This window comes from Nomascus leucogenys, chromosome 5 (assembly GCF_006542625.1).
Source record: "Nomascus leucogenys isolate Asia chromosome 5, Asia_NLE_v1, whole genome shotgun sequence".
NCBI lineage: Eukaryota > Metazoa > Chordata > Mammalia > Primates > Hylobatidae > Nomascus > Nomascus leucogenys.
Genome location: NC_044385.1, coordinates 41,681,163 through 41,708,287, shown reverse-complemented (window position 1 = coordinate 41,708,287; position 27,125 = coordinate 41,681,163). Strand labels below are relative to the sequence as shown.

The window sequence follows — 27,125 nt, the reverse complement described above, 5'->3', positions numbered from 1 at the left end:
GAAAGGGGTAGTTAACAGTCAATCAAAGACAGGTGCGTGATGAGGCTGAGCAAAAGTGCATGGGCCTCGGTCAAATGTCATCTATGAGTTTAGGAAGGCTGTATGGGGCTGTCTAGCAGGGTACGTACAAGAGGTATAAAACCCCAAATGATCCCCACAGATGTGGCCTTCTGCTAAGTATTTAGCACCTGCTAAATATAATTTAAATTTATTATATTATAAATATTAATTATTAATAATTTATTAATTATAAATTATATTGTCTATAATTATAAATTATATTGTCTTTATAATTATATAAATTTATATAAATAAATAAATTTATATAATAAATAAGTTATATAATATAATTTAAATAAATAAATAAAAATATAATTTATATAATAATGAATATAATTATTTCATTTAATAATAAAAATTTATTATTAGAATAGGATGATTATCCCTCTTTATAGACCATGAAAGTGACATTCAGAAAAGTCAGCAAACTTGCCCTAGATCACCCAATAGCTAAGTTTGCTACCAGGGTTTAAAGTCAATACTGGGCCAGGTGCAGTGGCTCACGCCTATAATCCCAGCACTTTGGGAGGCTGAGGCGGGTGGACCGCTTAAGCTCAGAGGTTCAAGACCAGCCTGAACAACGTGGTAAAACCGCATCTCTACCAAAAATATGAAGATTAGCCAGGCGTGGTGGCACACGCCTGTGGTCCCAGCTACTCGGGAGGCTGAGGTGGGGGGATCGCTTGAACCCAGGAAGCTGAGGCTGCAGTGAGCCATGATCGCACCACTGCACTGCAGCGTGAGTGACAGAGCGAGACCTGGACTCAAAAAAAAAAAAAAAAAGAAAAGTCGGTGCTATTGCTCTTTTCATGTCTGTCATCTAGGAGGTAGAGCATAACTCTTCTTTTAGGAGGCCTGAGGTGGGAATTTAAATGAACATCAAAAGTCTGAATTTAGGATCCAACGGCTTTCCCCAACTTGGGTCCTGTCTGGCTAAAATCCCTCCTGTGGCCTCCTATTGCTCTTAGCGTGAGAGGCGGCCTCTTCAGCCTGGCCTTCGGGACCCCGCCTGCCCTGGCTCCCACCTGCCTGGGCTGTCTCTGCTGCCGCCATGCTCTCCTCCTTCCCTCCACTCCAGCCATGCTGGCCTCACTCACCAAGGTCATTCCCTCCTGGGATTTTTGTATTTGCCTTCTACCTGGACTCTTCCCCCTGAGGCTCTTCTTGTGACTGGCTCCTTCTCGTCATTCAAGTCACAGCCCCAATGTCACCTCCTCAGAAGTCTTCCTGGTGCCTCTGTCTAAAGTGGCTGCCCCCACCTCTCTCTAAGGGAGAACCTCTTTCTTTCTTGAGACACTCTTTGCTTTTCATTTCTACCCAACAGAATGTTAATTCACTCAAAAGGGGCTCCTGTCTGTCTTATCTGTTTCCCTAACACCTAGACCAGTTCCTGGTTCCTAGCAGGTGTTGAGTGAAAACGTCTGTTAAGTGAATGAGCGATGGATGACTCTTGGGAGCTAGGTTAAATTCCAGTAAACTTCCAAGTCTTCAAAATTCTGCTAAGCTGCTTTGAGTCTCTTCAGCTGAATGGGAAAGGCAATGTACATAATGACAGCCTGAAGTTGTTTCTGATTTTCACATCATCAAAAGAAGATTAAATTATAGCTAACAGTGAGCTGATGTTATTGATTTCAGTTCTTCATGGATGCATGGATACCATCAAAATGGTAGATCAATTGAGAAAGGCACATAATTAAATGGAGCATGGCTCTGTGTCTGTTACTGTATTCAACGTTAGGGGCCATCAGTGTAGAATGTGAATAAAACAGCTACTGCTTTTTCAGTGTCATCTTCATCCCAGACACTGGGCTTAGTGTGATATACATATTCACTGTCATGTACAATCCTTGCAGGAATTGTGAAGCAGATCTTGATTGCCTTTTCCAAGTGAGGAAACTGAGGCTCAGAGATGTCAGGTAATGCAGTCAAGGTCACAGAGCCTGTAAGAAGCTAATCCAGAATTCAAACCAAGATCGATCAGTCTCATAATCTGGGCTTTTTCTACTACCCTATCTATGCTTCTGGGACACTGAGACTTTGGGAACATCCGGGCGTGAAAAATCCAAAGACCGGTAACATACGGCCCTTGTCTTTAGGTAGCTCACGGTCTTGCAGCCTGTTAGAAGTTTCTGGGTGGGCCAGGCCAGGACAGAGAAGAGACAACTAAAATTTGAGTGGTATAAATATCTGCTGATGCTAAGAATTCACTTAATACTCATCGACTTTAAAGTGGTTTGGAAACTTTTCCCTTTAACATAGTGAAATAGCTAAATACCCATAAAGGTAAAGTAAGAAGGGGGTTGGGGAGAATGGGTTGAGAGAGTCGTTACTTCTCGCATCTGTAGAAGGGATGTTGAGGATGACAGATCTGTCACACTCCCAAACCTGGGGTGTCCTTAGAAGCAGTTGTTAAGCATCCAGAAAAAAAAAAATTACAAACTGTAAAGGGCTGTACAGAAGTGACTCATCAGAAAATAAAAATTACAAACTGTAAAGGGCTGTACAGAAGTGACTCATCAGAAAAGAAAAATTACAAACTGTAAAGGGCTGTACAGAAGTGACTCACTATTGAGAATAGAGCCAGAGTGCACCTCTGCTGGCTCAGCCTCAAGTGATCTGTCCTTTATTTTGCCAAATGCCCTTGCAGGGCTTATTGAGTCAGAGGATGCTCTGTCGAGAGCCTTGCTCCTCTGTCATCTCCAGGGAGAGTTAGCTTTGCTGCCTGATGGCTGCTCTGAAGCATCTTCTGTAAAGTCCTGGGTCCCAGCAGGATGCAGTGGCTCACACCTGTAATCCTAGCACTTTGAGAAGCCAAGGCAGGCAGATCACCTGAGGTTAGGAGTTCAAGATCATCCTGGCCAACATGGCGAAACCCCGTCTCTACTAAAAATACAAAAACTAGCCAGGCGTGGTGGTGCATGCCTGTAATCCCAGCTACTTGGGAGGCTGAGGCAGGAGAATCGCTTGAACCCAGGAGGCGGAGGTTACAGTGAGCCGAAATCACACCACTGCACTCCAACCTGGGCAACAGAGTGAGACTCCATCTCAAAAATAATAAATAAATAAATAAAATCCTGGGTCCTTAGCCCCTCCTAGTCCCTTTCCTGAGCCCCTGAGCAGGTGTCAGACCTCATTCTACTGAGCTAAAAATCATGTTTCTGAAGAGATAAAAGAGAACTGATAAGCTGAGGCTCCTTTACACATTTTAAAAGCAAACATAAAATAATCAAGGGGTAGAAATAAAAAAGTTATTAGTAAGGCAGTGCAAATGTTCACTTCTGTATCAGGACAGAGCTATGAGGTGATGTATGGAGTTGTTATTTAGCTTCCATCACCTGCCGGCTCATGGCAGTGGTCCAAGGAGCTTGCGGGAAAACTGCTGATAAATGAGGCAGACTGATGCCTGTGTCTCCACTGACGGCCTGGTATTATCATGGCATACTTCTGAAAAATTGTTTGAAAAATTATGGGGTAGCCAGGCACGGCGGCTCATGCCTGTATTCCCAGCACTTTGGGAGGCCTAGGTGGGCGGATCACCTGAGGTTGGGAATTCGAGACCAACCTGACCAACGTGGAGAAACCCCGTCTCTACTAAAACTACAAAAATTAATGGGGCGTGATGGCTCATGTCTGTAATCCCAGCTGTTTGGTAGGCTGAGGCAGGAAAATTGCTTAAACCCGGGAGGCGGAGATTGCAGTGAGCTGAGATAGCAGCATTGCACTCCAGCCTGGGCAACAAGAGTGGAATCTCCGTCTAGAAAAAAAAAGAAAAGAAAAGAAAAATTGCGGGGTGGAGGGAATATCAAACAAATGCACAGAACTTGCCAATAGCCCTAGTTGACATTTTTTCATAAACATATTTTTACGATGAATACCTAAACCTTATGAGAATATCATTCTGGACAATAATAGTAATAACAGTGAACTGTTACTGAGTGTTTACTGTGTACTAGGTATGATTCTAAGTCAGGGGTGTCCAATCTTTGGCTTCCCTGGGTCACATTGGAAGAAGAAGAATTGTCTTGGGCCACACATAAAATACACTAACACTAATGATAGCCGATGAGCTAAAAATAATGCTTTAAGAAACTTTATGAATTTGTGTTGGGCCACATTCAAAGCTGTCCTGGGCCATAAGTGGCCCACAGGCAATTGGTTGGACAAGCTTGTTCTAAGCGCTTTAAATATATTAGGCTGGGCATAGCGACTCATGCCTGTAATCTTAGCATTTTGGGAGGCCAAAGTGGGTGGATGGCTTGAGCCCAAGAGTTCGAGACCGGTCTGGGCAACATAGTGAAACCCTGTTTCTATAAAAAACACAAAGAATTAGCCGGGCATGGTGACATGCACCTGTAGTCCCAGCTACTCAGGAGGCTGAGGTGGGAGGATCACTTAAGCCCGGGAGGCAGAGCTTATAGTGAGATCGTGCCACTGCACTCACCCTCAGCCTGGGCAACAGAGTCAGACCCTGTCTCAATAAAGACATAGATTAAATAAACTCAATAAATTTCACCTGTGAGCTAGGTTGTGTTGTTATCCCCATTTTATAGAGGAGGAAATGCTAAGAAAGGCTAAGTGGCTTGATTAAGTGTAATTGTTTTTCTATTGCCCAAAGGAGCTATATAAGGAAGGATTGCTTGAACCCAGGAGGTTGAGGCTGCAGTGAGCCATGATCGCACCACTGCACACCAGCCTGGGCAACAGAGCAAGATCCTATCAAACAAACAAACAAACAAAAAAAGCAACATAATTTTTTCAGATAAGCAACAGTACAAAGACGTTTGGTTTTCCCATCGCCCTTGAGAGGTGGGGTCATTTACATAACAGGTATCAGTCTATGCCTGATGATTCCCTACCTCTCCTTAGGTGGGGAGGAATATGGATACATATCCCCAGGGCTACAAAGCAGGACTTTCTTTAAAATTCTCATTTACTACTTAGTCTTAAAAATATGTCAGGTTTGGCTAGGTGCGGTGGCTCATGCCTGTAATCCCAGCACTTTGGGAGGCCGAGGTGGGTGGATCACGAGGTCAGGAGTTTGAGACCAGCCTGACCAACATGGTGAAACCCAGTCTCTACTAGAAAATACAAAAATTAGCCGGGTGTGGTGGCATGCGCCTGTAATCCCAGCTACTCAGGAGGCTGAGGCAGGAGAATCACTTGAACCCAGGAGATGGAAGTTGCAGTGAACCAAGATCGCGCCACTGCGCTCCAGCCTGGTGACAGAGCGAGACTCCGTCTCAAAAAAAAAAAAAAAAAAAAAAAAAAAAATGCCAGGTTTGATCAGGCACGGTGGCTCATGCCTGTAATAATCCCGACACTTTGGGAGGCCGAGGCAGGCAGATTGCTTGAGGTCAGGAGTTTGAGACCAGCCTGACCAACATGGTGAAACCCCATCTCTACTAAAAATACATTAAAAAAATAAAAAATCAACTGAGCGTGGTGATGCACGCCTGTAGTCCTAGCTACTCAGGAGGCTGAGGCAAGAGAATCACTTGAACCCAGGAGGCAGAGGTTGCAGTGAGCCAAGATCGCGCCACTGCACTCCAGCCTGGGCGACAGAGAGAGACTGTCTGAAAACAAACAAAAAAATGCCAGGTTTTTGGCTGGGTACAGTGGCTCACACCTGTAATCCCAGCACTTTGGGAGGCCGAGGCGGGTGGATCATTTGAGGTCAGGAGTTCGAGACCAGACTGGCCAATACAGTGAAACTCTGTCTCTACTAAAAATACAAAAATTAGCCAGGCGTGGTGGCGGGCACCTACAGGCTACTCGAGAGGCTGAGGCAGGAGGGTCACTTGAACCCAGGAGGCAGAAGTTGCAGTGAGCTGAGATTGCACCACTGCACTCCAGCCTGGGTGACAGAGTGAGACCTTGTCTCAAGAAAAATAAATAAATAAACAAATAATGCCAGATTTTCATTGTATTGTGAAATGTAATTCTTAATTGTTTTAATATAAAAATTGTGGAGTTTTTTCTCCCTCTATTTTTCAGGTGAGATGGTTGTTCCTAGAAGACTTCCCACATTGATCCCATGGTGTTGGTCACCCTCCTGGTACTTGGCACAGTAGACCCCTAGGCCCTTGGAAAGGACCTACAAACACAGCCATTAGTTTGTTGCACACAAACGTGAGCTAGTGAGTGTGGAACCTAAAATGCACAGCCATGGTGGCATTCCAGGCATGTGGGCAGGTGAGGGATGAGCTCCAGAGCCGGACAGACCTGAGTGTTCCCAACCCACTTCACCTTCACATGAGTGGACAATGTAACTTCTCTGGCCCTCAGTGTCCTCATCTGTAAAATGGGAATAACATCTTGTGCTCCAGTTTAGGAGATGAAGTCATGGCCACTGGCCCTTTGGCTATCTCTGGCTTTGTTGTGGGCCTCCCTTGCTGGGTATCCTCAGAAAACTTGTCAAGAAAAGTAACCAGCTGGCCGGGTGCAGTGGCTTATGCCTGTAATCTCAGCACTTTGGGAAGCCAAGAAGGGTGGATCACAAGGTCAGGAGTTCAGGACCAGCCTGACCAACATGGTGAAACCCCGTCTCTACTAAAAATACAAAAAAAATTAGCCAGGTGTGGTGGCGCATGCCTGTAATCCCAGCTACTCAGGAGGCTGAGGCAGCAGAATTGCTTGAACCTGGGAGGTGGAGGTTGCAGTGAGCCGAGATCGAGCCACTGCACTCCAGCCTGGGTGACAGAGCAAGACTCCGTCTCAAAAAAAAAAAAAGAAAGAAAGAAAAAAAAAAGAAAAGAAAAGTAACCATCTTTAAAGGCTGCTACAAATGTAAACCACTGGCTCCACCTGTGGAAAGCATTGCTCTAGTCCATGGCTTTCTAACCAGCAAGCAGTGTCCTGTTGAAACGGCTAAAGTGGAGTCTGGCTCCTGGCCCCTCAGGAGCCTTTCCAGCACCCATTGCTTCTCTTGCAGGCGTCTGCAACGTGGACCATCAGAACAAAGCTGGCTACACTGCTGTAATGATCACTCCCTTGGCTTCCGCAGAGACCAATGAAGACATGGCTGTTGTCTGGAAGCTCTTAAGAGAAGGAAATGTGAACATTCAAGCTACTCAGGTGGGTGGAATGAACATGATCTCCTCTTCAGTAAATGCAGGGGCACCTCCCAGCTTTATTCTGCTAGTGGGGTGAGAAATTCCATGCAGATCCATGTAGTTTTTAACCCAAGGAGGCTGGGACCTCCAAATGGCATCAGGCAAAGCCTGAATATTCAGTTTTCCTTATAGGCTCCCGAGACCCAGCCAGGCTTGCACAGAGGTCAGTGAGCTTCTAATATAGGTCCCAGTCTGAAACTGAGCAAATTCCATCTGGACACAACCTCTAGAACCAACATTCCCAGTTGCCATCTTGAGAAGGCATTTGCAAGTTGGCTGCTCTAAGAAAGCCCTCACAGGTGACCCACCTTGATCTTGGCCCACAGGCACCTAACTAGGCTCTTTGGAGGTCCAGTCCTTTAAAGAAGTTCTCACCTCTATCACCCCAAAGCCTTTTAACAAGGTCATGAGTCCTCAGACTGAGGGAAAGTGTGGATAGCCAGGGCAGACAGAAGCATTGGCTGATCACTCCTAGGGGTATGAGGATTCCCACTCTCCAGGCCTCAGCTTAGCTCAGAGGCTTATTATAGAGTTCTGCAGGTCATTATCAATCAACCTGGCATGCTGCCTCAGCCCTTGAAATAACCAGATCCCAAAACACTCCTATCTGCCTTACCTCTGCACCAACAATTGTGAGTGGTATTATTCCAGACACACAAATCATGCCCCAGTCCCAGGAGCAGTGCCATGGGCCAGGCTGGGAACAGCAGTTGCTGCGAAGACCCAGTGGGGCCCTACACAAATGTAGTAGCCAGGGATTCAGGACACGTGGGCTCCACGAACTCACTGGGTCACTTGTGCCTTAGGTCAGAAGAGCCCTTAAATGTCACCTAGGTCTACCCCTTATTATTTTGCAAAATCCTACCAGATGGTCTCCTGCTTCTTTGCTTGGTCTCCAGCTCCAGGACCTCCAGTGTCAGGAAACTCATGCTCTACCAAAGTAGCCCATTTGTTACTCTAGACACCTCTGATAACTTTTTACACTGAGCCAAGACTGGGTACTCTGAATCATTTTTTTTTTTTTTTTGAGATGGAGTCTCACTCTGTCACCCAGACTGGAGTGCAATGGTGTGATCTTGGCTCCCCGCAACCTCCACCTCCCGGGTTTGAGCGATTCTTCCGCCTCAGCCTCCCAAGTAGCTGGGACTACAGGCACCCGCCATCATGCCCAGCTAATTTTCGTATTTTTTAGAGATGGGGTTTCACTATGTTGGCCAGACTGGTGTTGAACTCCTGACCTCAGGTGATCCACCCGTCTTGGGCTTTCAAAGTGCTGGGATTACAGGCGTGAGCCACCGCACCCGGCCTCTGAATCTTTCATGGAGTGATTAAGTAGAAGTTGATTGGGGTTCACTCCAAAAAGGATCTTAAGACAGCAAAGGCAGCACAGAGGGTTGGAATGTCTATTCATCTTCTGGGGCCCTCTGCTTGAGAACACAGGGTGGGGGTGTGGTCCTTACCCAGAAGGGCTTTGAGTTAGACAAGGCTCCACATGGAACAATGGGGATTCTTCAAAAGGTCATTTGCCCATTTTTTGAACCTACAGGAATGAATGGAGTATGTTTAACTCTCCTTTCCCCTGGAGTGATCATAGATGATAAGGTAACTGTTGAGAACTGTGAAGAGTCTGGGCTTTTACCCCACGTTAAAGCTAACAAGGTAGCCTGCTACAGTTTTGTGGATGCTGGCAGAAGACATGAGACTTCTGCGCCCGAGACAAAGGACCGTGTATTACCCACAGCCGAAGCAGTAGCCACAGTATCAGCATTGCCCAAATCCCAGCTCCCACGGGGCAGTGTGAGGAGGGCCACGAAGCTAAGCATAGAGTGGGCTGTGTTACAGGACAGGACCCCTGAGCGTAGGGAACCTGAAGCTTTGATAATGGACAGTAAGCCTGCCTGCCCTTTTCTCCAAAGAAGACACTATCTCTAGCTTCTAAGGCTGTTCACTATATAAACAGCCTTAAAAAGATAGTCTAGAACAAAAGGGCAGATTGTGTTGTGCTTTACTCACAAGATGTGCAGAAAAGCAAGAGACTTATGGAAAATGGACTCCTAACAATATATTAAGCACCACTGTCCCACACTCCCCCAGAGTGATTGCAGATAGTAACCTAACCTGATGGCAAAGTCACCGTTGCATACTTCATCTAATAGCAACCCTAGTGATGGCCAGAAACCGATATTTATAGATTACTTTCTGGTTTTCAAGGTATTCTACTCACCTACAACTCCTGTTCCATAAGACTCAATACAGCTAATGTTTCATTTTAACTAATGTTTCCCATAAATACGTTAATTATTTTCTAAATTGTCCCTCTTGTAAGAGGGGATGCTTGCAAGAGGATCAAAATCAACCCCTTCTTTGTACAGAGAAGAAACTGATGCTGTAGGAGGGCAAGGGACTCATTCCGGGTCACCAAAGGAGGGGTGAGAATGCATAGCTGCAGCCATTCCCTTTAGCTCCCCCTGGGCCTTCACATGTGAAGAGAGGCAGAGGTACCAGGTTAAATGGGAATACACTGGGAGTGTATTCCTAGGAAAAAGCTGCTTCTCTCTGGATCTCCAGGGCAGTGCAGCAGCATATAGTAGCTCTCTCTAAATGCTCATTGAATTAAATTATATTGAAAGGGACCGGGAGGACGCTGAGGAAGGAAGGGGCCCTGCATCAGGCAGAGGGGCAGATGTGAGGACCATCTGCATATGTTATCTGGCTTTAATAACAGTTGGGGGCTGGCCATGGTGGCTCACGCCTATAATCCCAGCACTTTGGGAGGCCGAGGCGGGCTGATCACTTGAGGTCGGGAGTTTGAGGCCAGCCTGGCCAACATGGTGAAACCCCATCTCTACTAAAAATACAAAAAATAGCCGGGTGTGGTGATGCACGCCTGTATTCCCAGCTACTCGGGAGGCTGAGGGGCAGGAGAATAGCTTGAACCCAGGAGGCGGAGATTGCAGTGAGCCAAGATCACGCCACTGCACTCCAGCCTAGGTGATAGAGCGAGACTCCGTCTCAAAAAAAAAAAAAAAAGAAAAGAAAAGAAATATACACAGAGTCAGGCACAGTGGCTCATGCCTGTAATCTCAGCACTTTGAGAGGCCAAGGTGGGTGGACTGCGTGAGCCCAAGAGTTCCGGATCAGCCTGGGCAATATCGCAAAACCCCATCACTACAAAAAATACAAAAATTGGCCAGATGTGCTGGGTGTGGTGGCTCATGCCTGTAATCCCAGCACTTTGGGAGGCCGAGGTGGGCAGATCACCTGAGGTCAGGAGTTTGAGACCAGCCTGACCAACATGGTGAAACCCCGTCTCTACTAAAAATACAAAAATTAGCCTGGCGTAGTGGTGGGCGCCTATAATCCCAGCTACTCGGGAGGCTGAGGCAGGAGAATGGCTTGAACCCAGGAGGCGGAGGTTGCAGTGAGCCGAGATTGCACCATTGCACTCCAGACTGGGCAACAGAGCAAGACTCTATCTCAAAAAAAAAAAAATTCGCCAGATGTAGTGGCACATGCCTATGGTCACAGCTACTCAGGAGACTGAGGTAGAAGGATCACTTGAGCCCAGGAGGCAGAGGTTGCAGTGAGTCGCAATCATGCCACTGCACTCCAGCCTGGGTAATAGAGCGAGATTCTGTCTCAAAAAAAAAAAAATACATATATATATATATATATACACACACACACACACACACGCACACACAAACACATACACATATAGTATATATAAGAAAATTAAGAAGATCTGTGGGAAATGATGGTCAATTTGTAATCAGAAAAATTACTACTGTACATTATTATATTTACATCCTTTATCTCACTTGATTCCCACAAAAGCCCTGTGAGGTACACAGGACAAATCATTGTTATATTAATTTTTTTTTTTTGAGACAGATCTTGCTCTGTTGCCCAGGCTGGAGTGCAGTAGCGCAATCTCAGCTCAATGCAACCTCTGCCTCCCGGCTTCAAGTGATTCTCCTGCCTCAGCCTCCCGCAGAGCAGGCGCCCCCTACCATGCCTAGCTAATTTTTATATATTTTTTTTTCTAGTAGAGACAGGGTTTCACCATGTTGGCCAGGCTGGTCTTGAACTCCTGACCTCAGGTGATCTGCCTGCCTTGGCCTCCCAAAGTGCAGGGATTACAGGCATGAGTCACTGCACCCGGCGCCAGTTGTTATATTAATTTTTAAGAGAAGGAAAACAAGCTGGGCACAGTGGCTCACACCTGTAATCCCAGCACATTGGGAGGCCGAGGCAGGCGGATCACCTGAGGTCAGGAGTTCAAGACCAGCCTGGTCAATATGGGGAAACCCCGTCTCTACTAAAAACACAAAAATTAGCTGCGCATGGTGGCAGGTGCCTGTAATCCCAGCTACTTGGGAGGCTGAGGCAGGAGAATGGCTTGAACCTGGAGGCGGAGGTTGCAGTGAGCCGAGATCATGCCATTGCACTCCATCCTGGGTGACAAAAGTGAGACTTTGTCTCACAAAAAAAAAAAACAAAAAACTAGCCAGGTATAGTGAGTGGCACATGCCTTTGAGCTCAGCTACTTGGGAGGCTAAGGTGGGAGAATCACTTGATCCCAGAAGATTGATGCTGCAGTGAGCTGTGATTGTGCCACTGCACTCCAGCCTGGGTAACACAGCAAGACCCCATCTTTAAAAAAAAGAAAAGAAAAACCAAGAATCAAGGAAGACAGTGACGTGGCCCGAATCATGCATTAGGAAACAGTAGAACTAGAGCTTGCTTTCTGATTCCAGCCCATTTCTATGTCCACCTATGATTACAGAGATGCCCAAGATTACTGTCAATGTCTATAGATTAGAAATGACCACAGGACATGCAACCAGAGATCGTGTTGAGAGAAGAGGGTTCTGGGTATCCTTAAACTGAAAATTTCAGAGGCATTGAGCAAAGAAGGCTTCCTGGGGAAAGTCAGGCTGGAGCAGGCAATCAGAAGCCATGATGCTCAAGCATTCAACCTTCATCTGTTCCATCATTCAACATTTATCAGCACGTTCTTGGTGCTAGACACTGGGGAGACAGGGACAAAAACACTTAGTCCCTGCCGTCAACAATGTCACAATCCATGAGAAAGAGAAGTTGACAAGTTGCAATACTAAGTGGTGAGTGCTGTGTTAGGAATCCCATGCCTGGGGAGTGAGAGAAGGCTTTAGAGAGGATGTAGCATTTGACTAGTCTTAAGAGAGTAGAATTTTGCCAAGCAGAGAAGGTTATGTCCCATATCAAGGGCAGGAGATTCAAATCAGTGGTTGTGTTATTGAGAAGTCTCTGATGAGCACACCCAGGCTTGAGAGGGGGTCCTTCCCCACTGGCAGCAACCTCACCACATCCTTGTGGCTCTGCATGCAGGGAGGCCAGACTGCGCTGATGCTGGGAGTCAGCCACGACAGGGAGGACATGGTTCAAGCGCTGCTTAGCTGCCAGGCAGATGTCAATCTGCAGGACCACGATGGATCCTCAGCTCTCATGCTGGCCTGTCACCATGGCAACGTGGACCTGGTGCGGCTGCTCCTGGCACACCCGGCCTGCGACAGCAGCCTGACTGACAAGGTGAGACTTACAGGCAATTAACAAGTAGCTGTTGCTGGGCAGGGTGGCTCATACCTGTAATCCCAGCACTTTGGGAGGCTGAGGCGGGAGAATCACTTGAGCCCAGGAGTTCGAGACCAGCCTAGGCAACATAAGGAGACCCCATCTCTTAAAAAAAAAAAAAAAAAAAAAAGTAGCTGTTTAACTTCCCCTCCTCAGAGTGCCTTGCCAGCCAGCAGAATCCAAGGAATCCTATGGCACTGCAACAAAATCAGCCTCCTAAGGCTGTTGTGGGATTTAAATAAGAGGCTCGGCACAGTGGCTCATGTCTGTAATCCCAACACTTTCAGAGGCCAAGGCAGGAGGATTGCTTGAGGCCAGGAGTTCAAGACCAGCCTGGGCAACACAGTGAGACCCTGTCTCTTAAAAAAAAAAAAAAAATAGCCTGGCGCAGTGGCTCACACCTGTAATCCCAGCACTTTGGGAGGCTGAGGCAGGTGGATCACCTGAGGTCAGAAGTTTGAAACCAGCCTGGCCAACATGATGAAACCCTATCTCTACTAAAAATACAAAAATTAGCTGGACCTGGTGGTAGGAGCCTGTAATTCCAGCTACTTGGGAGGCTGAGGCAGGAGAACCGCTTGAACGTGGGAGGCAGAGGTTGCGGTGAGCCGAGATCGCACTATTGCACTCCAGCCTAGGCAACAACAGTGAAACTCTGTCTCAAAACAAAAATTAACCAGGTGTGGTAGTGCACGCCTGTAATCCCAGCTACTCAGCAGGCTGAGGCAGGAGGATTGCTTGAGCCCAGAAGGTTGAGGTTGCAGTGAGCCATGGTCAGGCCACTGCACTCCAGCCTGGGTGACAGAGTGAGACCCTGTCTCTAACAAATTAAAATAAATAAATAAATAAATGAGATGATTCATGGTAAATGTTTGGAGTCTTAGAGCTGTGAAACCCACAACCCTGACCTTTCACAACACCATCCTGTGCGAATATACGCAGGCCTGGCTTGGCCCTGAGTCTCATCTGGTCATGGCAATAACAGCATGTGGGCTTTGAGGCAGTAGCTTATATGGGGAAGCTCTGCTGTCCAGCAGGGACTCAAAAGCCTTCAGAAGGAATCAACCTTACAGAGTCATCTCTATAGTCATTTAACTGAAAGTGCCTCTCAGACACTGACTCACTTTCTGAAGCAGCCCATTCCATCAAGCCAGTCTAGTTGAAGTTGCACTGTCAGTCACAGGCTTCTTAAATAAACTTCCTCGTCAGGTGATGGCAATGACGATGATGACAATAGTAACTAATCAGTACCAATAGTAACCAACACATATGGAGGGCTTACTCTGTGTCAGGTACTGTACTAAGCATTTGCCATGGACCATCTCATTTAAACCCCACAACAATCTTGTGAGATTGACTGTCTTCCTGCTGCCCCACTTTGCTCAAGGAGACGGAGGCATCAGATGGTTAGGTTACATACCCAAGATTACTCAGCTAGTGGAACCTGGCTCCATTAAACTCCTGGGCCCATGCCCTTAACTGTTCCATCATCATCACTGTTGTCACATTGAAGCATCCATGTCTCTGGCTCCCTGCTGAATCCCCCACACCTAGTAGAGTGCCCGCCACATATCATTGAATCAATCAACAAATGAATGAGTGAGCCCCTAAACTTTGGAGGTAAGTCAACAGTAAGTAACCTTGTTCCTGATAATTACAGTAGATATAATAATATTTCTAGAGTGCTCCTGGGAACTAAACCTTTCCCATGCATTACCTCTAATCCTCTCAGTAATCCAGTGAGATAGATACTGATCCCCACTTTTTACTGATGAGAAAACAGGCCTGGAGATATTATGTAACTGTCCTAAGATTTTCAAGCTACTGATTCTCAGAGCACAGATTCAAGCCCAGGTCTGACTCCTTAATATTGGCACTGTAATTTAATGATTTAAGCAGATGACTTTATGCTTTCTTAACAGCCACAATTCAAAGGGAACAAAAACCTGGAGAGGGGAAGAAAGTCCTCTCCCTGCCCAGGGACAGCACCTCTTACTGGGCCACATTTAAACTACCCAGAGATTGACTCAGCAATTTAAGCTGCTGAGTCCCTCAGTCACACCCAGACAGCAGGCACCCATCCAGTGACTCTAGGTCCTATGAAGCTTAGCTTCACCCCAAAGCCATTTCTGAGATCATTAGAGGGCACTGACCTTCTTGACATTCATATGGGAACAGGGGTGGGCTACTGGAAACCAGAGCCTCCTTTTCCAAACATTATGTGGTCAGACAAAGGATCTGTGTTAATGAACTCCCTGCTGGGTTGTCCTGGGGGAGAAGGAGGCAGCCCTTAATCTGGAACAGGCCTGTACATCAAAGGCCCCTGGCTCTCCAAGGAGTAGCCACTGCTGATACCCGAAGAGGTCTGAGATGGGAGGCCCGTGGGACAGGCAGGCAGGCATGAGCTTTGGAAGTCCCTAGTTAGCTGGGATAATCAGGCAGTGGATCTGAGAGCTCTCCTGGGTATCTCTGGAGGTCTGTCACAGGTATGAGAGAGCTAAGTGGCTGCTTTCTGGTGGTGGAAGAGTTGTGGGATCTGTTGCATTTCAGACAACTCAAGCATGATTGTTAGAAGCATGGACTTTAAACACTCATGAGGCCAGGTGCAGTGGCTTCTGCCTGTAATCCCAACACTTTGGGAGGCCAAGTCAGGAGGATTGCTTGAGCCCAGAAGTTTGAGACCAGTCTTGGCAACAAAGTGAGACCCCCTGTATTAGTCCGTTTTCACACTGCTGATGAAGACATACCCGAGACTGGGCAATTTACAAAAGAAAGAGGTTTAATTGGACTCATAGTTCCACATGGCTGGGAAAGTCTCAATCGTGGCGGAAGGCAAGGAGGAGCAAATCACATCTTACATGGATGGCAGCAGGCAAAGGGAGAGCTTGTGCAGGAAAACTCCCCCTTATAATAACCATCAGATCTCATGAGACTTACTCACTATCATGAGAATAGCACAGGAAAGACCTGCCCCCATGATTCAATTACCTCCCACAGGTCCCTCCCACAACACATGGGAATTCAAGATGAGATTTGGGTGGGGACACAGCCAAACCATATCACCCCCTCTCTACAGGAAATAGAAAAAGATTAGCTGAGAGTGGTGGCTTGCACATGTAGTCCCAGCTACTTGGGAGGCTGAGGCAGGAAGATTGCCCGAGCCCGGGAAGATGAAGCTACAGTGAGCTGTGATCATACCATGAAACACCCGTCTGGGTGACAGAGTGAGACCCTGTCTCAAAAAAAAAAAAAAAAAAAAAAATTAAACACTCATGAGTTTGAATCTAGGTTCAGTGACTTTGGGTAGGTGCCTTTGGGTAGGTGACCTAACTATTCTGGGCCTCTAGATGCTCATCTGTAAAATGGGGACAGCAGTATTAGACTGTATTTAGACTCTACCTAAATACTGTAATGTTTATAAAGGCTGAATCTAACATCTAGGAGCATACAGGGGATGTAACTGTTTTAATTATGAATAGATGAACAGTGATAGCTGAAACAAAAAAAACACCACATCAACCAGCAGGGACCATGGCATTTACAGACAGTGTCTGGAGGGAGCAGGGAGAACAAAGGTCTGGAATTAGGGGAACCAATCAGAGTAGGGCGACCGACCCCCGAAGGGAGAAGCCACTGACAGACTTGGTTCAGTGTAGTGGTTCTCAGCCAGGGGTGATTTTACCCTCTGGGGGAGATTTGGCAATGTCTGGGGACATTTTTAGTCACAAGTGGGTGAGCAAATGCTCTTGACATCTAGTGGGTAGAGGCCAGGGATGTAGCTAAACATCCTACAATGCACAGGAAGAGCAAAGAATTAACAATTATCCATCCAGGCCCAGTGGTTCACACCTGTAATCCCAGCACTTTGGGAGGCCGAGGTGGGCAGATCACTTGAGGTCAGGAGTTCAAGACCAGCTTGGCCAACATTTTGAAACCTGTCTCTACTAAAAACACAAAAATTAGCCAGGCATGGTGGCACGCGTCTGCAATCCCAGCTACTCGGGAGGCTGAGACAGGAGAATCGCTTGAACCTGGGAGGTGGAGGTTGCAGTGAGCTGAGATTGCGCCACTGCACTCCAACCTGGGTGAAAGAGCAAAACTCTGTCTCAAAAAAAAAAAAAAAAAATTATCTGGTCCAAAATATCAATAGTGCTGCAATTGAGAATGCCTGGTTTAGGCAAACACTGAAATCCAGGTGGATTTAGGTAACTAATCCCCGTGAAGTGCTGGATCAGGGAGAGCCAGGCCAGGCTGAGGACCAGGCAGACTGGAGTTCAGGTAGGCTGTAAGCCTGGAAGGGAGGGACCAGAGTGCTAATCAGGAGATGGAGGAAGAAATCTATCATGGCAGAAGCCGGAGTAAATTAGGGAAAGCCCAGCCAGCACAGTGGTGCCCAGGTAGTGCAGGTAATGGGCCCACAGGTAAAGTGGGTTCCAGACCCCACTCATGGATGGGTCACATGCTGCCCACCTGGGTCAGGGTTGATTCACATGCAGATTCCCAAGGGTGGCTTTGGGGAGCACAGTGTCTCCATCCACAGGGTGAGACATTTCAGTGGGAAAAGGGAGCTTTTGACAAGGCTCTACCAAGTACCAAGGCTTGTACCTGGTGCTTCACATTTAGAGGGAAAGTCTGGCCCTTATCATACCCACCATATCATTTCCATGTTCGTCTTTCCTATGGAGGCTTAGATGTTAGCAGCAGAGCTCATTTGGGAATGTCTTTGGAAAACTGGGAGAGAATTCATGTCCTGAAATTGGTTTATTTCATCAACATTTAAAGTTCGGTATAAATGCACAACTCCCAAAACAGCTGGCCAGGCCCTTTCCCCAGATTTAAAGACAATTTGAGGAAATCTGCCACCCAGCCTCTTCCAGGTCCCAGAGCCCACCCTTCATTTTGGCAGCTTCTTTAAAGCACCCATCAGATTGAAAACTTCTTGAAGGCAGAGATTATGCCTTTGCTCATCTTTGGGTGATACACAGTGGGCTCGTGATGAATTCAAAGACACCCCCCTCCAACACATGGATACATACACAGTTGTGCCAGCTGCCTGCACGCTTCTCTTTTTCTTTCCTTTTTTTTTTTTTTTTTTTTTTTTTGAGATACGGTCTCACCCTCTCGCCCAGGCTGGAGTGCAGTGGCACGATCATGGCTTATTGCGACCTTGACCTCCTGGGCTCAAGTGATCCTCCCGCCTCAGCCTCCCAAAGTGTAGGGATTACAAGCATGAGCCAGTGCACCTGGCCAAGTGCAGATTTTTGAATCCCTGAAGTTACACGCAAATTTTGCACCATACCTGGCTAGTCCCCCATCTCTTCAGTTGGGGTCTCCTAGAGCAGCTCTGGAGTGTTGTCGAGCAGAGGCTCACCATACCTGTCTCCCACGGGAGCTGCATGGCATGGGCTTGTTCCCAGGGTTCTGGCAGAGGCATCTGGGGAACACTAACCCTCACCAAGTGGTCTCTCTGGCCACACCTCCTGAGCTGAATGGGGTCCTCTGCTCTCCCTGTCTGCAGTCGAGGAGTCCACAGCTGCAGGCTGTCCTCCAGATGGACCCTGTTTAAAGGTGCACCTCCCTGGGACTGGCCCTGTGGCTCTTCTCCGTAAACACTGTCAGTACATACTCTGTTTACATAGAGGCTCAGGATTGACAAGGCACAGCAGATGAAGTTCAGGAGCAGGAACCTGGGCCTAAGTAAACCCAGGCTCCTCCTTTAGGAGGCTTTTACAGGACTCCCTGCTTAAAATATTTGCTTTGTTCCAGTACTTTCCAATGTAAGAACCCATTCACTAGGATTTAGATTCCATCAGCTTGAATGAATACCGTTAGGTTCTTGTGCAGCATTCTCTCTTTCAACAATGTTTGTTGAGGGCCAACCAAACGCCAGGCCCTGGGCCAGGTGCCAACATGCAGCAGTGAACAGGCCAGATCAAGTTCTTGACCTCGTGGAGACCGAAATTTATCAGATAATCTCACAAATACCAGCATATAACGAGTGGTAAAAGAAAAGTCCAGGGAGTCATGAGGGCTTTTTGGGGAAAGAGCTTTGTATGTTTTGAGAATCCCATGTGCCATCTTCGGGGGTCCCACTGAAATGCCACTTCCTTCCTCTGCCTCCCCCCAAGCCATCTTCTACCCCGTCCTGGCACACAGTGCCCATCCTCTCCCCTGAGCTCACTCTGTTCCTGTCTTCTGACTTGTTTAGTGCTTTGCCATGCTTTATAGTTATTTGCATGCATGGGAGCCCTGATGGCCACTGGATTCCATCCCCGTGCATGGGAAAAAGCCTGAAGAGTGTTAAGCTGGGTATTATACTTCCTACGCTTCCTACCTGCTTCTGTGAAAGAATTGTCCATATTTTAGGAAGTAAATCTGTGCATATGCAGTAGAGAACAATCTAGTGGGGTCTTGGGTGTCCTCTACCCATCAAACCCTTTACAGCAGCAAAATGTCAAAATCTTCACAGTAGGCCAACAGCCTCAGGTCAGGTTTCAGCTCCCAAGAAGTTATCTAAAGAGTGTGGTTTTTGGAGCTGTTTAGAGTTCAGAATTCTGTATATGGGATTGAGCTCATTCATAAGAGACTGCAGCTGCTCAGTCAGGCTGGTGGTGCCTGATGAGAGCCCTCTGGGTGCAGCTTCTTTAGACAGTGGGGACTGCCAACTTCCTGCATCACCGTGTCGATGTAAAGAGTGCTGTGGCATCACAGATCAGGAGGTAAAAATGTGCGTGTCCTTTAATGCTCTGAGCCCACTTCTTTTTATTTAATTAAATTAAATTAAATAAATTTATTAAATTAAATTAAATAAATTTATTAAATTAAATTAAATAAATTTATTAAATTAAATTAAATTTATTAAATTAAATTAAATTTAATAAATTAAATTAAATTTATTAAATTAAATAAATTTATTAAATTAAATTAAATTTAATAAATTAAATAAATTTATTAAATTAAATTAAATTTATTTATTTTTTGAGATGGGGTTTCACTCTTATTGCCCAGGCTGGAGTGCAATGGCGCAATCTTGTCTCAGCGCAACCTCCGCCTCCCAGGTTCAAGCGATTCCCATGCCTCAGCCTCCCGAGTAGCTGGGATTACAGACATGCACCACCACACCAGGCTAATTTTGTATTTTTAGTAGAGAGGGGGTTTCTCCATGTTGGTCAGGCTGGTCTTGAACTCGCGACCTCAGGTGATCCACCGGCCTTGGCCTCCCAAAGTGCTGGGATTACAGGCATGAGCCACTGCACCCAGCCTCTGAGCCCACTTCTAAGAGTCAGCCCTTTTTCTTGTAAAGTAGGCAAAGGATATTAACAGACACTTCTCAAAAGAAGACATTTACGCAGCCAACAAACACATGAAAAAATGCTCATCATCACTGGCTATCAGAGAAATGCAAATCAAAACCACAATGAGATACCATCTCACACCAGTTAGAATGGTGATCATTAAAAAGTCAGGAAACAACAGGTGCTGGAGAGGATGTGAAGGAATAGGAACACTTTTACACTATTGGTGGGACTGTAAACTAGTTCAACCATTGTGGAAGACAGTGTGGCGATTCCTCAGGGATCTAGAACTAGAAATACCATTTGAGCCAACCATCCCATTACTGGGTATATACCCAAAGGACTATAAATCTTGCTGCTATAAAGACACATGCACACATATGTTTTATTGCGGCACTATTCACAATAGCAAAGACTTGGAACCAACCCAAATGTCCAACAACAATAGACTGGATTAAGAAAATGTGGCACATATACACCATGGAATACTATGCAGCCATAAAAAAGGATGAGTTCATGTCCTTTGTAGGGACATGGATGAAGCTGGAAACCATCATTCTCAGCAAACTATCGCAAGGACAGAAAACCAAACACCGCATGTTCTCACTCATAGGTGGGAATTGAACAATGAGAACACTTGGACACAGGATGGGGAACATCACACACCAGGGCCTGTTGTGGGGTAGGGGGAGTGGGGAGGGATAGCATTAGGAGATATACCTAATGTAAATGACGAGTTAATGGGCGCAGCACACCAACATGGCACATATATACATATGTAACAAACCCGCATGTACCCTAGAACTTAAAGTATAATAATAATAATAATAATAATATAGAACCACTCCTTAGGAAATAATTAAAAATGGAAAAATGCTTTTTGCACTAAGATTATGGTGGCAGAGACTTAGAAGCAACATTTCCACTGAAAGGAAGTTATGGAATATTTCCACTGAAAGGAAGTTATGGAATATTTCCATAATTAGCAAAAATTAGTAAATTATGGACTATTACACAGCCAAAAAGAAAAATCATGCATTATAATGGCTATGTAAGAATACAGAAAAATCTTATAGCATATCATGGTAAATTAAGAATAAAAGCAAATTCAAAGTTGGTATACAATAAAATTCCTTTATTTAAGAACCAACAAGAGGACAGGTGCAGGACAGGACAGGACAGGATTACAAATTCATGCCTGTAATCCCAAAACTTTGGAAAGCCAATGTGGGAGGGTCACTTGAGCCCAGGAATTCAAGACCAGCCTGGGCAACATAGTGAGACAGGTTTAAAAAATTAAAAAAAGAAAAAAAGAACCAACAACAAATTTGCACAGGAGAAAAGGTTGGAGGAAAACACACCAAAATGCTAACTTTCACTTAGAAACATGTAATGGAACAGCAAGAGTTATTTTATTTCCTGTTTTCCAATTTAAATTAGGAAAAAGTGGGGCTGGGCTCAGTAGCTCTAATCCCAACAGCTATAATCCCAGCAGTTTGGGAGGCCAAGGTGGGCGGACCACTTCAGCCCTGGAATTTGAGACCAGCCTGGGCAACATGGTGACACCCCGTCTCTACAGAAAATACAAAAATCTTCCAGGCATGATGGTGTTTACCTGTAATCCCAGCTACTTGGGAGGCTGAAGGTGGAGGATCACTTGAGCCCAGGAGACGGAGGTTGCAGTGAGCTCTGATTGCGCCACTGCACTCCACCCTGGGCGATAGAGTGAGACTCCATCTCAAAAAGAAAAAGAAAAAAGAAGAGCATTAAAAACTAGATGGCCCTTCTTTATTTCTATTGTCACAGATTTCCCAGGAGTCACTATTGTTTCTGTGGAAAGGACCGCATTTCTGGTGATCCTCATGCCATTTGAATCTTCTCTACCGAGGTCTCTGGAAGCCTTAATAGACACCTGTGTCCCAGGCATACCCCCTACTCCCAGCTTGCCCTTCCCCCCTGGGCAGGAGGCAGATTGGATGATATTTATTTCTCCTTTCCTTTTTCTCCTGTAGGCTGGCCGCACAGCTTTGTCCATCGCTCTGAAGTCACCCACCCATATGGAAATTGCTGGGCTTCTGAGAGCCCACGCAGAACAGGGCAGGTCCCTGGGGCTGTAGGGGCTGCAGAAGAACTGGCAGTGGGGAACAAAAGCCTTCTTCTCTGGACTCCTCCCTCGCCCTTGAAGAGGGCAGAGGTCACAGGCCAGAGAGCCACCCCTCTAGAGAAGAAACTATGTCAAATATGCACATACATTCCTGTTGTATAATTCTGCTCGTTAGGATGCTTTGTAGTTTTTGCCTTAGGCCAAGCCCCAAAACTACACGGGCTTCAGAGCAGGGTTCAAGGTGCAAGGTGAGGGGTACATCGGTGTCATCCAAACATCCAAAATATCTTCAGCCTTGAATTCCTCATGACTCTACCCTCTGTAGCATCGTGTAGCAAGCAGGCAGGCAGGAGCACATTAGCACATTAGAAAAGCAATACTTTTTACATGGAATTTTAAAGTGCACTGTCGTTTTTTAAGCAAGTGTATACAAATATGTCCCACTGATATGCATGTCTAGAGATGGGAGGGGATTTAAGCCAATCCCCTGGCAAGCATTCTGTAGAGGACCCTAGAAGAATCACCATGCAGACTGGTGAAACTGAACAAGCACCATTTGGGAGCTTTGTTTCGATGGAGTTGACAGAGAAATCTTAAAATCTGACAGGGTAGGAAGAAGCACTTTGGCATCAATGCCATATGTACAGTCTTGACTATTTCTGAGTCATCTAGTGGCTCCAATTTGCTCCAGGGAAATTGGAATTAACTAAGAAATTTATTATCTAGTAAGTTGCTATGTAATAAAGGAAAAAAAGAAATTCAATCCAATGACACACACCACATGTATTTGGGCAGAGTCAGATTCTCTCAGCTATTTTGAGTCTGTGGAAGAAACCAAAAAAAGCTTCCTCCTGAGGATGGATTATTGTCATAGAGAAGCCACCTGCATAGCCGTATCCATTACCTCATGGTAGTTCCCGCTGCTTTCCCCTCATATCCCCTAGCAAATATCTGTTCTGAGGTTTTCTGGGACTTGTGGCTGCAATAGGAGCAAGGGACCCAGGCAGGGCAGGGCAATACCTTCCGAAGCTTCCATATTCCCTGGGGCCAGCACATGCAAGGTTTATATGGTCAGTAGCTCACGTGAGGTCATCTAAATCTTTCTTAAATCTGCTCTTTCTTAAAATCTCTTATGCAAAAAAAAAAAAAAAAAATCCCTTATATAAAAAGAAGTAATGTCAAAGTTTGATGAGCTTTACGTTGGAAACTCAAAAGCTTGCACTCATTTTGGCTCGGATGCCGATTTGCTGGGTGCCCCTGCGGTGAGTCATGAAACCTCCTTGGGCCGCGATTTCATCATCCCTAAAAACAGAAATTATCATACAACCTACCTCCTGGGGGGTGCTGCACGAGGAGCAGCTGATGGAAGTTTCAAAATCCAATTTGTGGCCGGGCGCGGTGGTTCACATCTGTAATCTCAGCACTTTGGGAGGCTGAGGCAGGTGGATCACCTGAGGTCGGGAGTTCGAGACCAGCCTGACATACATGGAGAAACCCTGTCTCTACTAAAAATACAAAAATTAGCCGGGCGTGGTGGCAGGCGCCTGTAATTCCAGTTGCTTGGGAGGCTGAGGCAGGAGAATCACTTGAACCCGGGTGGCGGAGGTTGCAGTGAGCCGAGATCGTGCCATTGCACTCCAGCCTGGGTAACAAGAGTGAAACTCTATCTCAAAAAAAAAAAAAAAAAAAAATCCAATTTGTAACCCATTAAGACCATCTACAGAAATGGTACAGCAAACTTCTTTTGCCATTGTGATTCATAAGAGAGGCTCAAAGTCCCAGAACACAATGACATGTGTTGATGCAACTCAGAGGTGGAGAGAATGGAGCAAATAATGAGCAAAAAAAAAAAAAAAAAATGCTTTAAATGAGTTTATTTTGACTTAAGAATACATTGTAAGAGCAACATCCTACATTAATAAATGCTCTAGTCCGGTGCTTCGCGAACATTTATGTGCATACGAATCACCTGGGATCTTGTTAGGAGGCAGTAGGTCTGGGGTGGGGCCTGAGATTCTGCATTTCTAACCAGATCCTGGAAGATGCTGATGCTATCAAGCCACAGTCACACTTTGAGTCGCAAGCCTCTGGCCTATCCTTATTTTTGTTATATTAAAATGCTGCCTCTCAGTCTTCTGTCTCAAAATTTCTTTGCATTTCTCTGCTCTTGGTTCTTGGGAATTTGCAGTGCAGGTCTTGTTTCCTATTGTCTCTGCAGACAGCAGTATGGGGTCTGTGTCCTGTGTTGCCTGTTGAGGATTTATTTCTGCATCTCATATTAGGTGGCAGTTTTCATTGGGTCACTTTAAAAAAATGAAATCATATTAAAAACAACTTATTTACCAGGAAAAGCAAACTGGATTTCCTAGAGCTTGAAGACTACTTATTCATCACTCTCAAAAGACTGTCCATCCTTTCTGAGATATTTAATAATTTTACTTTAATCTTGAGTTTTGGACATGAGCATATGATCTCATCCTTTTTAGCCATTTCTTTCTTTGGAATGTCTGAGCTTAGAATGTGGTGAGATGAACAAGCACAGCCTGCCTTCCTGTCACTGCCCCTCAGCTCTAAAATTCATTTAAAAATATCTATTGATTGGGGTGCTGAGGCGGGCAGATCACTTGAGGTCAGGAGTTAGAGACCAGCCTGGATAACATGAGGAAACCCTGTCTCTATCAAAAATATTTTTAAAAATTAGCCAGGTGTGGTGGTGTGCACCTGCAATCCCAGCTACTCAGGAGGCTGAGGCTGGAGAATTGCTTGAACCCGGGAGGCAGAGGTTGCGGTGAGCCAAGATCGCACCACTGCACTCCAGCCTAGGCAACAGAGCGAGACTCTGTCTCAAATACATCTATATAAACCGGCCAGGTGCCTGACACTGTTCCCAGCACTATGGACATCACAGTGAGTCCAGTTCAGTCTCTTGCCTCATCACCTGCTAGGGAAAACACATAGAAGGTCAGAAGGAAGCCCAGAGGGGTACCACTAAAGGGCACCAGAGCTGGCCTTAGGAAGTCAAGGGAGGCTTCTTGGAGAAAGGGCCACTGAACTTAAAGATTACTGGATGTTAGGCAGAAAAGGAGGCCGAATGAGAGGTGAGTGTGCCAGGCAGAAGAGTACTGCTGTAACTGCCTAGTGAGTTCACCTTGTCCGTTGCCTAGACAGAGCCGATTTATCAAGACTGGGGAATTGCGATAGAGAAAGAGTAATTCACGCAGAGCTGGCTGTGCAGAAGAACAGAGTTTTATTATTACTCAAATAAGTCTCTCCAAACGTTCGGAGAGCAGAGTTTTAAGGACAACTTGGTGGATGGGGGAAGCCAGTGAGCTGGGAGTGCTGATTGGTCAGGTCGGAGATGAACTCATCGAGAGTCGAAGCTGTCTTCCTGCGCTGAGTCAGTTCCTGGGTGGAGGCCGCAAGAACAGATGAGCCAGTTTATTGATCTGGGTGGTGCCAGCCAATCCATCAAGTGCAGGGTCTGCAAAATGTCTCAAGCACTGATCTTAGGAGCAGTTTAGGGAGGGTCAGAACCTGATAGTCTCCAGCTGCATGACTCCTAAACCATAATTTCTAATCTTGTGGCCAATTTCTTGTCTTTCAAAGGCAGTCTAGTCCCCAGGCAAGAAGGAGGTTTGTTTTGGGAAAGGGCTGTTATCGTCTTTGTTTTAAACTATAAACTTCCTCCCAAAGTCAGTTCAGCCTGCACCCAGGAATGAACAAGGACAGCTTGGAGGTTAGAAGCAAGATGGAGTTGGTTAGGTCAGATCTCTTTCACTGTCTGTTATAAGTTTGCAATGGCAGTTTCACTGCGGAGGCTGAAAGAAGGGAAAGCAGGCATTTGGGGGCCTTCATTCAGTTCAGTGTGGCTACCATGTTTGAGTGGGACACTGAAATCAAAGGGTATATTTTTAAGAGATGAGACTAAAATTACATGGAGACCACATCACAAAGTGCTGTAAAAGCTGTGGTAAGGCTTTATTCCAAAGGCAACAAAAAGCTATTGAAATCAAGATTTAAAATGGAGAAATCCATTCCTCTAACGCACATTTAACACATATTTATCAGGTACCTCTTCCCTTCCAAGTGCTGTGCTTGAGGCTGGGGCTACACCAGCGGGCAAGTTAGGCACAGAGTGCACTGCACGTGAGCAGGGAAGGAAGACAAATGAACCACCGCCTTGCAGTGAGAGCCACGTTGCAACTGGGCGAACAGAGGGTGCTGGGGGTGTGCATAGATGGGGCCCTCAGCCTAGTCCCCCCTTCACCTAGAGGTGGGGAGGGGATCCAGGAAGGCTTCCTGAGGGATATTTTAACTATCTGAAGGATACGTAGGAGCTAGCCAGGCAAAGAGGAGCAGGAGAACGTTCCAGGCAGAGGAAGAAGCAAGAATAAAGCTCCAAAACAAGAGAGAATATTGATTTGGGCCATTCAAATAATGTTAATGTGCCTATGCTGGGCACAGTGGCTCATGCCCGTAATCCCAGCACTTTGGGAGGCAAAGATGGGTAGATCATTTGAGGTCAGGAGTTCGAGATCAGCCTGACCAACACGGTGAAATCCCATCTCTACTAAAAATACAAAAATTAGCTGGGTGTGGTGGCATGTGCCTGTAATCCCAGCTACTTGGAAGGCTGAGGCAGGAGAATTGCTTGAACTGAGGAGGTGGAGGCTGCAGTGAGCTGATAGCTCACCACGGCACTCAAGCCTGGGTTACAGCCAGACACCATTCCCCGCTCCCCATCAAAAAGGAAGCAATGCTCAGATTCACATGTTAGAAACAGCACTCCAGTTTTTTTTAGCATGAGTGACATTTATTCAATAAACATTTGTGGAGTGTCCATCCAGAGTCCTGGGCTCCAGAGTCCTGGGCTCCAGAGTTAATGGTTTGTTGGGGGGTGGGGGCAGAGGTAAGCTAACGACAACTATGAAATGTGAC

General features: G+C 46.1%; 1 protein-coding gene across 2 annotated transcripts in view; it reads left to right on the top strand.

The window, feature by feature from the left end:
* Positions 1-23,323, top strand: part of KANK4 (KN motif and ankyrin repeat domains 4) — an 85,915-nt gene extending 62,592 nt beyond the window's left edge. Inside the window, exons 8-10 of one of the 2 annotated variants that reach the window (XM_003265163.4) lie at positions 6,992-7,134; positions 12,546-12,746; positions 22,096-23,323. In XM_003265163.4, the coding sequence (XP_003265211.2) occupies positions 6,992-7,134; positions 12,546-12,746; positions 22,096-22,200 (449 nt within the window). In that variant the 3' untranslated portion in view covers positions 22,201-23,323. The remainder of the gene's footprint in view (positions 1-6,991; positions 7,135-12,545; positions 12,747-22,095) is intronic. The other variant, XM_030812495.1, reaches the window with a different exon arrangement.
* Positions 23,324-27,125: the final 3,802 nt, after the last annotated feature.